The sequence below is a fragment of the Prionailurus viverrinus genome, chromosome D3 (assembly GCF_022837055.1).
Source record: "Prionailurus viverrinus isolate Anna chromosome D3, UM_Priviv_1.0, whole genome shotgun sequence".
NCBI classification, from domain to species: Eukaryota; Metazoa; Chordata; class Mammalia; order Carnivora; family Felidae; genus Prionailurus; species Prionailurus viverrinus.
In genome coordinates, this window is record NC_062572.1 from 29,296,580 (window position 1) to 29,309,775 (window position 13,196).

Sequence of the window (13,196 nt, forward strand, 5' to 3'; positions counted from 1 at the left end):
CCCAGGAAGAAGCTCCTTGGGCCCCTGCCCTCCCTCTGTCTGCCTGCACATGGCTCCCCTGGCTCTGCCGGCGCTGCCCCTGGCAGCTGTGGCCCCGTGGAATTCTCTAGTGCTCAGGCGCTTTGATCTGCAGCACACCTGGAGATCAGTGCCTCACATTCACCCAACTGTCACCACACAGGTCCCACACACTCTTCGGACGTCCCCCAGCCAGAGGGAAGGGGTGGCTGAAGCCCCACAACCAGGCTTCCTCTGCCTCTGCAACTCCAGGCTTGAGGTGCCGCCGAACACACTCCCCTCATCCATGCCACAACCTCAGTGTTCTGCCTCCGCACCCCAAATGCTTCCCTGTGTAACCAGCCCCTTCAGGTTATTTGTCATCAGAGACCTGTGTCCACATCTGCCTGTGCCCTATGACTCACCCGACACGCTTGTTGGGCACTTTCTTTTTGTCCCCATAAAGGCATGTGATGTTGGCCAGCTTTACTTAGTGGTAGTACTGGGGGAGGGTCCCATTCCAGAACATCCCTGCACCAGCCATGAGCCTGTGGATAAGACCCCATGGGCTATGGGGTTGTTAGAGTGCTTGTGAGGAGGTGGCAACCACAGGGCTTGCCAGGGTGCCTGACACTTGGTAAGTCCTGTAAAAATGCTAGTCGTTTGTATTGGGGTATCCCACACACATTTCCAGCCTTCCTAGGAATCTGGAAGGTTTATGTCAAAGACAGAGGCTCCAGCGCTGGAGGAAAGCAGGACAACAGGTCCTACCTATGGCTCTGGTCTGGTCTTCCTCCTCTATTTTTTATTTTATTTTATTTTATTTTATTTTATTTTATTTTATTTTATTTTATTTTTATTTTATCTATTTATTATAGGCAGAGAGAGAGAGAAGCGGGGAAAAGAAGGGCAGAGGGAGGGGGAAAGAGAGAGACAGAGAGACAGAGAGAGAGAATCCCAAGCAGGCTCTACATTCAGAGCAGAGCCCAATGCAGACCATGACCTGAGCTAAAATCAAGAGTCGGACGTCCAACCAACTGAGCCACCCAGCACCCCTGGTCTTTCTCCTCTAAAAACAGTGAGCTGGGCTGCTGGGGGTGTCATCCCACCACACCCCAGGGTCTTTGGGTCTCCTAGGCCCCTTATGTGGGACCCAAAGGAGTGCAGACGGCAGTGGACAGGCCCCACCCCTCCTCTACTTAGTCAAGAGTTCACCTGTTTCATCCATTGCACATCCATTGTTTTTTGAGGGTTGAGGAGTCTGGGGTCCCTGGACCAGATTTCTGAGGTCCCTTCTAATCCAAGTTCTTCTCATCCTGAGTTGGTGCTGGACACCTGGAGACAAGTGAAGGGAGCAGAACGGAACCTCTGGGCCAATTGGTGAACCTAGAGGAAGACACTGAGGCACGAGCCCATGAGGAAGCAGATCAGATGGGACCCGAGACCCACACAGTGCAGCACAGCAGCTCATGGAAGGGGCAGGCCAGGTGTGCTCACAGAGGAGCCCAAAGCGAGGGACACAGAAGCTGCCAGGACAGTAGCTTCACAGGGAAGTCAGGGACTGTCTGGGGTAGCTGCCCATGGGAGTGTCAGCCCCACACGGCAGTCAGAGGTGACAACATTGGCAGCGCTCACCAGGCACTTGTTCCAGGAATGAATGACCAAGAGGGGCTCTGAAATGCGCAGCCCCCAGCAGAAGCTGGGTGACCCGAGCCACCCTTCCCTCGCCCTCTCCCCAGGATGGAAGATGGGTGACGGCCACCTACTGAGGTGTTGCATGTAGGACCGCCTGTACACACTGTACAGGACCTACACACTGTAGGACCGACCGCCTGGAGGAACAGCCCTCCCCCCCCCAACCCCCGCGCAGTGCTGGACATCACAGCACCCATCATCCTAAAACAACCGAGTGCCCTTCACAGGAGACTGGACACTGGTGAGCAGTAAGAACTGACAGGTGGGCTGCAGTGTGGGCCAGCCCTGCCACACCAGGGAGCACCCGGCGCCCCGCTGCATGATCCCATTTATGAGAAGTTCTTAAGGCAGGCAAACTCATCTATGGGGGCAGAGGGCAGAAAACCTTGCCTGTGGGGGGCTATTCCCCAGCGCAGGGCAGCCCTCATCTGCAGCATCCAGCGAGCTGACCTGCAGCACATGTGCTGTCCAGCACTCGGAATGCAGCCAGTGAGGAACCAAATGTTTAATCTTATTCTATTTTTGTTCATTAACATGTAAGTGGCCCACTATGGCTAGCAGCCACCGTGTCGGACAGCAGTGCAGCTTTCCGTCTTGAGTAGGTGATGATCATGGGAGGGGGTCCACATGCAGGAGGCTGGCCGGCTGCACCAGAGGCCCATATGCTCAGCTTCAACCTCTCATCTGCAGGCCGCACCATCATTGGTTCAGAGGGAAGCTTCTTCTCATTTTAGCTTTAAATGAAACCAAAGTGGAGATCTCTCCAACTGTGGTTCTCACCCCCTGCCCCTCACCATGGCCTGAGTGTTTGAAAGTGTGCAGAGAGACCAGCTCTGCCGGGCATGGCCCATCACTCCTGCAGGCCTCCCAGGACAAGAAGGGATGCAGGGCACATTTGTGGCACTAACATGAAACAGGCTGCATGAGTGGGGAGCCCAGTGGTACATGTGGCTCACCCAGAGGGAGGTCTGCAGCAGGTGACAGCAGGGCGTCCATCAGGGATGGGTGTCCAGAGCTGCCCTTAGGAGTCCCTGAAGCTGCATCCACAGAGCCCATTCAAGCATATGCTGCGTCTTCACACCCTGGCACTAGATGACCTTTGAAGCTTTGGGGGACCCTGGCTCCAGAGCTCATTCCTCAGCAGCCTTGGTTACCCTTTGTAGACCTGCCTCATGGAAACACTTTCTACCGTCCAATTGCTAAGACTTCAGTCACTTCATATCATCAGATGGGTGAACACATCCTGGAAGAAACCATCCCGTCTAGGACGGACACTGGGAAATGCCTGGCTGTGCTGGGGAGAGGTGGCACCAGGTTGCAGCAATTGCCACAAACATACTGAGACTGACACAGAAGGGGGATAGAACCTCAGCCACTTGCATTTCCCGTCCATCATGTGTCCAAGTTAGCAGCCTTGACGTTGACCGGTTGTCAGCTTTTCCTGCCTGGACTCAGGAAGGGAGGGATCAAAGGGTTCCTCTGGCCCCATCCCTGGTGTTGAGTTAATGGGGAGAGGTCCGTCACCACCTGGCCTGGGGAAAATGCTTCACAGACAGGTTTCAAGATGACTCATGACCACTGTCATTGTACCCCCTGTCCAGGTCACTCCGTGGGGACATTCACAGGGAACAAAGTCAATAAACAGGGGAAAACGCAGGCCTGAGCTAGGTCCAGCCAGGGGAAATGCTAGAACAGCAGAACTGCCTGTTTTTGTCTTTCTGCTATCAGAGTCAGAGCTTCTCCCCTTCCCAGCCCCCAACTGGCAGTGTCCTGTCGTGATGGTTATTTCCAGCTTCCGTGGAAAAGCACCCAGTACAGGCATTGGTCCTGAAAACAGGCGAGGAGTGCCTGCCTAAATCCTAGAGCAGCGACGACTGCATGCCAGAGTTAAGTAAAAAGACCCTATGTACACCTGGGACTGGGGCGGAGCCCCGGTACTTTCAGCCTGGGGGCGGGTGGGATGAAGCTGCGAGGTGGCAGTGGGGGCGGGGAACTGGCTGGCAGAGCCGGGAGGAGACCCTGGGAGCGAACCCTGTTGGGGCCACAGCAGAGGGGGCGGGGAGAGGACGGAGAGGGGCGTGGCCGAGAAGAGGCTCTGGAAACCAGCCGGGAGAAAGCGCTCGCAGGGCACACTGTAGGGACACAGTGGGGACTGTGGGGACTGTAGCTGTGGGGCCTGGAGCATCGGCCCGTGGGGACTGCAGCTGGGGAGACCCCGAAGTCCCTGTATCGACCGGACTCGCTCCCCCCGACATCCCCGTGCGATCTAACTGGACGCAAATAAATGGACACGCAGGCAGCTTCCAAAAGAGGCGAAACCTTTATCAAGTCGGCGCCGGCGCGGTATCTACAGTATCTACAAATATCTACACGTATCTACACCGCCTGCAGACGGGCTCTCGGATCGTCTACACTGCAACTGCCGGCCGGGCCGGGGAGGGGGGGGGGGGCGACACGGTCTCGCGGAGAACAATAAATATCACTTCCTTCCGCCGCTGACCGGGCGCTTTGGCACTGGCGGGCGCGGACCCCGTGGCCCTCGGGGCTGGGGAGGGACCCGCGGTGGCTCCCGGGACTGGGGAACCATATACTTCGACAGCTGTCAGGGCTGGAAGGTGGAGGACCCCGATGGCTTCGAGGCTGGGGAAGGGGAGACCCGCACTGGCCCCCGGGGCTTGGGGGAACGTGTTCTTGGAAGGCCCTTGGGGCTGGGTGGACGGGAACCCCGACGGCCCTCAGGGCTGTGCGGGGACCCCGGGCGGGGAGCGGCCAGCGGGCGCCCGCATTATCTGGGGCAGTAGTCGTAGGAGCCGGGCGGCGCGGCCCCGGCCGACGAGTACATGTTGGCAGCGGCGGCGGCAGCGGCGGCGGCGGCGGCGGCAGCGGCGGCGGCTGGGCTCACGGCGGGGTGGTGGTGGTGCGGGTGCGCGTGCGTGTGCGTGTGCGGGTGGTAGCCGTGGCCGCGCAGGCCCGGCAGCGGGTAGGGCGCCGGCCGGCTCTTGGGCCCGAGGTAATGGTCGTAGGCGGCGGCCGGGTACTTATACGGGTGGTGGTGCAGCGGTTCCGACGCGCCTGGCGCCTCCAGGCGCAGCTCCGGGTGCGGAGGGCTGGGCCGGCCTCCGGGTGCACCGGGCAGCGGGACGAGACCGCCAGCGCCACCGGCCCCGGGCAGCGCTGGGCTCAGCACCCGTGCCAGCAGCTGAGGCGGGTGCGCCGGGTCCCCGAGCACAGCCGGTCCACCCGCGTCCCGCTCGAATTCTCGCCGAGCCTCGGCCGCCTCTGCGGGGAGGGCCGAGGGGTAAGCGCGGCGGGTCAGGACGGCAGAGAGGACCCGCGAGCGCTCCAACGGTCCTGGCGGGAAGGGGGCACAAGCCCGCGCTCGGACCCTCCCGGCCCCTTCTCGCCGAACCTGCCGGAGACCCGGGGCCTCCCCAGGGGCCCGCGCCCCTCCGCGGGCGGCAGGCGGGGCGGGTGGGGTGCAGCCGTCGGGCCGGGCGGGCGAGTGCGCGCTTGCCCGCCGCCACCGCCGTTGTGCAACCGGCGCGAAGGCCGCGAGCGCCCCTGGGGCGCAGGCGAGGCCAGCCTCGGCCGCCTGCCCGGGGCGGAGCGCGCGCAGGGCCGCGGCCCCAATTCCACGACCCGGGCCCTACCTTTCTCTGACCCGTTGGGCTGTGTGGGGGAGGCCACCGGGTTCCGGGAGCGAGCGAAGGCGCTCATAAGCGGCAGCGCGCCGGGCCGGTGGTTTCGGGGCCTGCGGGAGGGAGAAGGGCAGCGGGTCAGGGGGGCACCCCGCCAGTCTCCTGAACTGTAGCCATCACTTCTACAGGACACTCACCAGTCCTCCGGGTCGCAGTCTCGAAAGCCTTTGGCGAAAGGGTTGCTGGCTATCTTGAGCTGCGTGATCTGAGGAGGGGGGGTTGGGGAGTGGGCATTGAGCAAGTGGCCGGAGCCCCTGCGCTGGGGCCTGGAGCACCAGGGTAGCCTAATGTTAGAAGGGGCTCCCCCAATAAGAGCCCTTTTACTCTTCCGGGACAATAACACTCCCACATTTACTCTCCCTTGCTGAGAGTTGTGCCTTTCTGCTGCCAAAGGGGGAGCTTCCTTTCTCGCTAAGGATCCCCTTTGCGGCCCCAAGTGATTGGGATGGAGACCCAGGGCCCCTGCTTGGGATGGGAATGTAGTCACCTCCACCGCCCACCCTGCAGTGGGGGGTGGGAGGGGATGCCCTAGGAATTTGGGTAAACCGTGGATCAGGCCCCTGATGGGGAGTTTCCGGAATGGTTTGGAAAACAAACTTTCAGGCCGCACTGACAGTTGCCGCTGGAAAGGTCAACCTGATAGGAGTCTGGGCTGGCCTGCAGCAGAGGGGAGGAGGCTGCTTGAGGCACCAGGACCCGCAGTCTTTGGGTCCAAACCTCTTTCCCTCAGGCAGCAATTGCAAATTGCAACCCAGAAGTATTGAATTTGTATCCCCAGGGTCTCACCCGATGGTTCTGGTAAGCAGTGACCGCAGTGAAGCGAGTCTCCTCAAACACAAAGGTCTTAAAGTTCTCCTCAGCATATTTCTCACTATCTTTGCGTGGGTCCACATAGACAACATGGAAGCGGGGCTGGTATCTGTGCATGGAGTTGAGAATAATCTGGAAGACAAGGTGGCAAGTTTGGAACTAGGAAATGGGAGAAGGTCCAGATAAGCAGTGAATTTCCCAGAGAACTTGGACGAAACCCTTAATTCCTGAAATGAGGTTCAGCCATGGGGCTCAAGCGGAGACTGCAGTCAACTGGGAACCACCAGGAAAGATACCCCAAATGGCAAAAGATCAGAGTTTGGATTCTCCTCCCATAGGTCCTTCAGAACTACTTCAGGCCTACAGCGGGCAGTAGTAGGCGGCTGCAGGCCAGAGCTCAGCCCAGCAGGAAAGCGTCATCAGCCGCCTGGATCCTACAAAGCCTCCTGCAGCTACCCCCACACACCATCCTTTCCAGTTAAAAAAAAAAAAAAAAAAAAAAAAAAAAAAAGACTCCAGCAAAAGATCAGGAATAGAGCGAGGGAAACAAGGTGACAGCCTCTCCCAGGCCTGAGAGCCACCAGGCCCTGAGCCCCTGACTGGAGGGGCCCCCTCTCCTCAGCCTGGCCCTCATTCACAGCCCAAGCTCGGCCTCTGGCTTCTGGTCAACAGGGACTCCAGAGGGCCTGCCCAGGGTAGCCTGGGGAGGTGGGAGGATTGCTCACATGGCCGTTGTCATCCAGCAGGTTGTTGGTCAGCTTGAGCTTGTCGAAGGACACAATTTGCTTCATCCACTGTGCACCCTTGGCAGGCGAGTCAGGGTGGTAGTGTACACGGCCTGGTGTGGCAGGGTCTGCTTTCCCGGCTACTAGCCAGGAGGAGCTGTGGAAGGCATACCTGGGGCAACACCAGAACAGGGGTCATGCCACGTAGGGTGAACAGAGAGGGCCTTGCCCAGTGAACCCCCAAAGTGCCTCTCATGAGTTTTCCTATCATCGGTGAACTCAAGCCTTAGGCTACCACACAGACTGGGAGCTTTTCCAAGGGGAATTGTGAAGAAAACAAAACTCCCCCCCAGTCCCAATACACAAGACAGCAGGAAGCCGGGCACCAAGGGAGGAGGCTGGCCTCCGGGCGCCACAATTCGCTGCACGCGGGTCTGCCTGCTCCGGACCTCCCCACCGCCGCCTCTGGTGTCGCCTGCGCGGCGGGAGCCCGGATTTGGCTGCGCCGGAGGCCTCAGGCGCAGGGCGGACCACGCTCTCTTTATTAATTGCTGTTAATTGTCCGGGCAGCTGAGGCCCGCCCAGCATAATCTCTCCCGGCCACCCCACCTTTCCTGCTCGGCTCCGGGGCCCAGCGTTCCCGGGGGATGGGGGAAGGGGACAAGGTGCCCACGCTCACCTCGTGGGAGAAGGAGACATGAAGAAAAGGCAGGGGATGTGTGCGAGGGGCCTGCCTGCCTCAGGCAATCTGGCCCGGGGGCGTGGGAGCTGTCTCGGGCCTAGAGCTGGTGGAGGGGCCCAGCCTGTGTGACTCCTGAGGGGAGTACCGCTGGGGGTGGGGTGTGTGGGTCTGGGGTCTGACCGGGTTGGGGAGGGAGCAGGTCATGGGGGACAGTGGGGCTGGCGGCGCAGGTGCCTGGGACTCCCGGGCACTAATATCCTTGTGGGCTGCCCTCCGAGGCATCACCAAACAGGGACCAGCCACTTCCCAGGGCACCCTCCCTGATCCTGCTGGGCGCTCACCGGTAGCGCTTGTCGTCCACTGGAACGAAGTCCATGAGGAGCATGTAGTCGGCCATGGGGTCCATGCCGAAGAGCTTCACTTGAAATGTGGGGAACATGCGCCTGGGGGCGGCGAGGCCTCCGGTCACCTCAGGTGGGGGAGGGCAGGGCTGCCCCACCTTGACCAACCCAGGACAGGCGGCTTCCTGCCGGCGGCTGCATTCATCGGCCTGGCCCCTCCAACTCCTCTCCTCTCAGTCAGCTACTCTAACCCAACTAGGCCCCTGCCCAGCCAAGGGCAAGTGGAAGGGCAAAGTAGCCCCCTGCTCCCTTTTTCAAAACCCCAAAATGGCCCACTAAACACTACAGCTAAGCCTCCACCCCCCAACATTGGTCTATGGCGTCTGCCACATTTGCCTGCGTAGAACCAGCCTAGCATTTGCTAATTCTCGGCTGTCCAGTCCAAAGCTAGCCTCAGCCAGCAGCACCGGATCAGTAAGACTCCCAAGATGCGGTTCCAGACATTCTCAGCCCTCCACAGAGCTTCCCCCAGCTCCATCTAAGCAACCGATGTAAACTCCCGGCTCGAACAAAATGAAACCGGGCACTCTTATGTGGTTCCCAAGAGTCCCAGTTGCCCTTTCGGCTGGGTCTATGGGGCTGCTCCCCAATCCTTCCAGTGAGGCTGAGGCCTCAGAGCCCACAGACCCAATTTTTAGGCTCTGTCTCCAGCCCATTGCTGGAGTCCCCCCATCTTCCTCAGGGATACAAGTCCCCCCCACCACCACCACCACTGTTGCACCCCAGACGGGATGCAGCTACTCTGGGAGAACTTGGCTTATGCTCTCATGTCCCCTAACTCTCCCCTCCCCCAGACTCCGACTCTATGACCCATCCAGGCTCTTAAAAGGACATTCTGCAGCTCCTGGATGGGCCACCAGCCTGGGCCGGCCCTGTCCTGAGAGCACAGCAGTGCCAACCACTGGGGCCCCAGAGGACAGCATGAGGCTTGGCTCCCACCTGCCCTTCCTACGGCTTTGCCTCATAGGCAACTCCCTGCAGGCAGTGGGCAAAACACAAATGCCATGGAGCCAGCCCTCCTGGTCAGACCTGCCACCCCCACTTTTGCAGGCTGGTGGGTGCTGCAGAATGCTGGCTTCTGGGCTGAAGCCTGGCCACTGCCAACACCCTTGCTGCACTGGACTGGGCCAGAGGCTGGGGCACCGTCCTCAGGGGACAGTAAGGAGAGCCTGGAGAAGACCTACAGGGCTGAAGCTGAGCACAGGCCCCAGGATCCCCAGGGAGGACAGCCGCGGCAGGGAAACAGAAACCGCGAGAAGGCTCTGCAAACAGGCCTTGAGTTCCCCTTGGCTGTGTGGACGCAGAGCTGGTGTCTCCGTGTGTACATTAGACACAGCCCGGCACCCTCCTTTGTCTGCTGGTCAAATCGGTTGCATCGCAAAACTTGTTCCCCTTCTCTCTGGGCCCTTAAAACAAATACAGGCCAATTGGAAGGCAGCAGCCCCAGCAGCAACGCCAGGCCCCACAATCACCCGAAATTTAGGCCGGAGAAAACTGGGTAGCAACCTTCACGGAAGAGAGCAACTGTTTTCAAGGGTCTTAACTTTCTCCAAAATATTTCCAGACAATTGTCTAGCTACCCCTCTTTACCTAACCCGTATAGAGTGAACTGGGTAACTAAAGACGTGAATTTCCTTTGAGGTGGGATCCACTGGGAGCTGGCTGGCTGGCAAGGCCGCTCAGGGGTGGCTGCCTAACCCCTGGCCCCGTGTGTTCCGAGCCGGCCCAGGCTTCCGGCCGCGGGTGCCTTGGGGCTGCGGAAGGGGCAAGCCGGTCCGCCGGGCTTCTCTCCACCAGCCTTCCAAGGCTGCCCGCGCCGTCCCCTCCGGCCCGGCTCGGCGCGCCAGGAGGCTGTCGCCGGAGCCGGGACCGCAGAGAGCGAAGAGCCGGCTCGCGCCTAGAGGGGCCCGCAGGTGGCGGGGCCGCGCCCCCACCCCGCTTCTCGACTCCACTCGTGTGGATCGGACCGAGACGCGCTGCCCGAGACCCGCGCCACGTGGGGAGGGTCGCGGGCAGGGAGGGGGGCACCCTGACCTGCCGGCCTTGGTGACGATCATCTCGGTGCCCAGCTGATTGAACTCGTCCCACAGCGCCTTCATCTCCAGCTGCACGCTCACGCTGGCCACCTTCGCGTTCTTCTTCACCGGCGCCTTGGCGGCGGCCGCGCAGCTGGCCCCGGGGCCCTCGGGCTCGGCGGCGGCGCTGGTGGCGGCCCCGGCGGCCGGCGCGAACGGGTAGGCGTGCGGCGGCGGGCCCGGGGCGCCGGGGGCAGCGGCGGCGGCGCAAGGGTCGTAGCGCGGCGGCGGCGGGGGCTCGCGTGGGCCGTACGGGTCGGCGCCCGGCGACGCGGCGCCCGGGAAGCCCCCCGCGGCCCCCAGGCTGCTCAGGCTGCTGGCCGTGAAGGCTGCAACGTCGCAGAAGTGCGAGAGCTGCGTGAGCCACGGGCTGGACACGGCGGAGATCATGACCCGCGGGCCGCCGCCGCCGCCGCCCCCGCCGCCGAGGTGAGCGCTGCCCCGCGCCCCGGGCCGAGTGGCGGGCGCTGCGCTGCGCCCCGGGCCGCGCCGCCCTACACCGCGGGCCGGCCCCGAGGAGGCGCCCCGCCCCGCCCCGCCCCGCGCCCCCCCCCATCAAGCGCCGAGACAATGGCCTCCCTCCCCTCCCCCGTCCCTCGCCCCTCCCCCGCTCCTTCCCCCCTCCCCGGCCCCCAGCCCGCCCGCCGCGGCTCGCTCGGCCCGGGCCCCCCGACCGCCCGGACCGGCTCCCTAGAGCGCCGGGCCGCCCGCCGCCCCTCGCTCTGCCGCCCTCCCGCGTTGCATTTCTCCTTTCTCTCTCCAGGCTCTTTTTCCAATTTGTTATTTCTTTACCTTTGTCTTCCTCCTTGAAATTTTCCCTCCTAATCCTCTTTCCTTCTTCCACTATCTCTTTCGTTTCTCTTTATTTCTGTGTTATTTTCTACCTTTCTTTTTCCAGTTTTGTCCCTCTCTTTTCTTTCCACTTCATTTTTCATCACTTCGTTTTTCTTCCCAGTCTGCCTTTGCCTCTTCTTTTTCTAGGTCTTTTTCTGTTATTCAGGGTTTTTTCCTCTTTTTTTAAAACAAAATAAAAACTGGAGGTTTTCTATAGCTTTTCCCTTTTTTGATGCCTTTATTTTTCGTCTTAAATTTCCCTTTACTTTATTCTTTTTCGTTCTCGGTCTCTTTATTTCTTTTTATCTTTCTCACTTTTCCTACCTTCCTTTCGGGTTTTTGTGTTTTCTCTCTTCTCAATTTCTTTTCCTCCCGGCTGCCCTCACCACTTTCTGTCTCTCGTTTTCCTGGGTTCCCAGACTCCATGGCACTCTCCTCTCCTGCCAACTTCCCTCCCACCTCTCCCAGCTTGCGGCCACCTTTGCCCCCTTTCTCTGGTCCTTCTCCTGTCCTTCCTGGCTTCCACTAGTCCTATTCTGGGCCCGTGTCTAGCTCCTTGTGGGTCTCTGCAGCCGGGTTCCCAGGCTGGAGGTGCACAGGCTTTGGGCAGGATGCCTGCCCTTCCTCTCTGCTCCAGAGTCACTGGAAGCCTGGAGCCCACCCCGCCAGAGCTCCCTCTACCCACTCTGTGCCAGGGCCCTGCCAAAACTCTTTGCTAGGGCCCCACAGCAGCTGTGGCAGGGGGTCTTGCCGGCAGACACAGCGGGGAAGCTCACCTTCCATATCCCTGGTGACCGTGCTGAAGTGCATCCCGGCCGGGGATCCCAGCAGCCGGCGAAGCTTCGCCTGGTCGGAGGACCGGGGACCCAGGCGAGCTGTGCGCTCTACGGCCTCTGCTGCAACCAGAGAGGCGATGCTGAACGCGCTGGCCCGGGGAGACAGCGGGCTCCGCGCGTCCATAGGCGCCCGGCGGCCTGGCCGGCGCCGCCTCCGACTGCGTGCACCCAGCCGCACCGAGGCCGGCCCAGCCCACGGGACCCGGGGGCGGGGGCCTGCGGTGCCACTCAGCCTCCAGCCCTGGGCCCAAGGGATTATGGCGTCACGGCCCCCCACTCCGGGCCGGTGGCAGCGGAGGGGCCCAGATGGGTGGAGCGCCCTGGGAGTGTGGGGCCCTTCTGCTTTTCAAGCTCCCTGCCCCTGGCCTCTGCTCCCAGGGACCTCTGTGACCAGCGCCCTTCGAACATCCCGCTGTTCCCACCGAGGCGGAGGTTCCCTCTGTTCAGCGAAGCCACTGAAGCCACCGTCGGCTTCTACAGCCCCTGAACCGAGGCAGCTACGCCGGGAGCGCCCAGCCTCAACCTGTGTCCGTGAGGCACCGATGGATCACCGTGGGGCCGCCTGGCTTGGCCTTGCCCCTGCCCTTGGCCCCTCCCGCCTCCTCCTCCCTGGCTGCCCCTGCACCTGGGTGAGGAGAGGGCAGTTCGGGCTCCGGCACTGGCCACAGGCGGACAACACCAGAGCTGTGGCGTCGTCTGTTCCTCGGCGCGGTGGAACAGGACCCAACCCAGCAAATGCCCCCCAACCCCCTTCAGTCGGCTCACTGTCGCGCCTGGGGACCCCAAGCAGAGGCACGCCGCCCAGGCCGCGCAGCCCGGGAGCCCGAGCGTCACGCGCACCCGCGCGCACCGCCCGCCTCTGGCCAGGACGCTTATACATCCGGAGGGTGGGCAGTGCCCGCTCCTCCGACCTCCCCGCGCACCGACCGGGCGCAGGGAGGGCCGGGGGCGGGGCCTGGACTGGCCCAGGGAGCCGAGGACACGTCGGAGGAGTTCAGGCCGCCGGGTTGTATTGTATGCTGCCCCTGCCACCCACCCTGCATTCAGCCTGCCCACCTGGTTAGGCCCTCCTGCCTTAGTGCCCATCCAGGCCGAGCAGAGTGAGGCAAGACCCACCCTGAGGCCTCAAGGTCTCTAGGCTCGGGGATCCGGGACACTAAGGCCTAACTTGGTTTGTACCTCCCCCACCTACTGCCACTGAGGTCTTCTCTGACCAGTTCAGGGCATCCATGCCTTTTCTGCCCAGGGTCTTCCTAGCAGAGCATCATATCTCCCAGCTTCCCAGGAGCCTCTCTGGCCCTTCGCCGAGGCTCTGGCTCTCAGGGCCTCTGTTTCCAAGGCTTCTCTGCCTGCAACCATGTTGTGGGCCTTCGCCTGCGCTTGCCTGGGATAAGGGTAGGAGGCAGGCAGCCTCTCCCAGGGTTTTTACAATCCCAGGGACTC

General features: G+C 61.6%; 1 protein-coding gene across 2 annotated transcripts; it reads right to left on the reverse strand.

The window, feature by feature from the left end:
- Positions 1–4,016: 4,016 nt before the first annotated feature.
- On the reverse strand, positions 4,017–11,929 carry TBX1 (T-box transcription factor 1). 2 transcript variants are annotated; one of them, XM_047827960.1, is made up of 8 exons: positions 11,694–11,929; positions 10,043–10,412; positions 7,949–8,050; positions 6,926–7,097; positions 6,177–6,332; positions 5,528–5,595; positions 5,343–5,443; positions 4,017–4,971 (listed from the first exon to the last, which is right to left on the reverse strand). In XM_047827960.1, the coding sequence occupies exons 1-8, from the start codon at positions 11,875–11,877 to the stop codon at positions 4,478–4,480; spliced, it is 1,647 nt and encodes a 548-aa protein (XP_047683916.1). In that variant the 5' UTR covers positions 11,878–11,929; the 3' UTR covers positions 4,017–4,477. The 2 variants fall into 2 exon arrangements, with proteins under 2 accessions (XP_047683916.1, XP_047683915.1); XM_047827959.1 differs by lacking the exon at positions 11,694–11,929 and having other exon boundaries at positions 10,043–10,501.
- Positions 11,930–13,196: the final 1,267 nt, after the last annotated feature.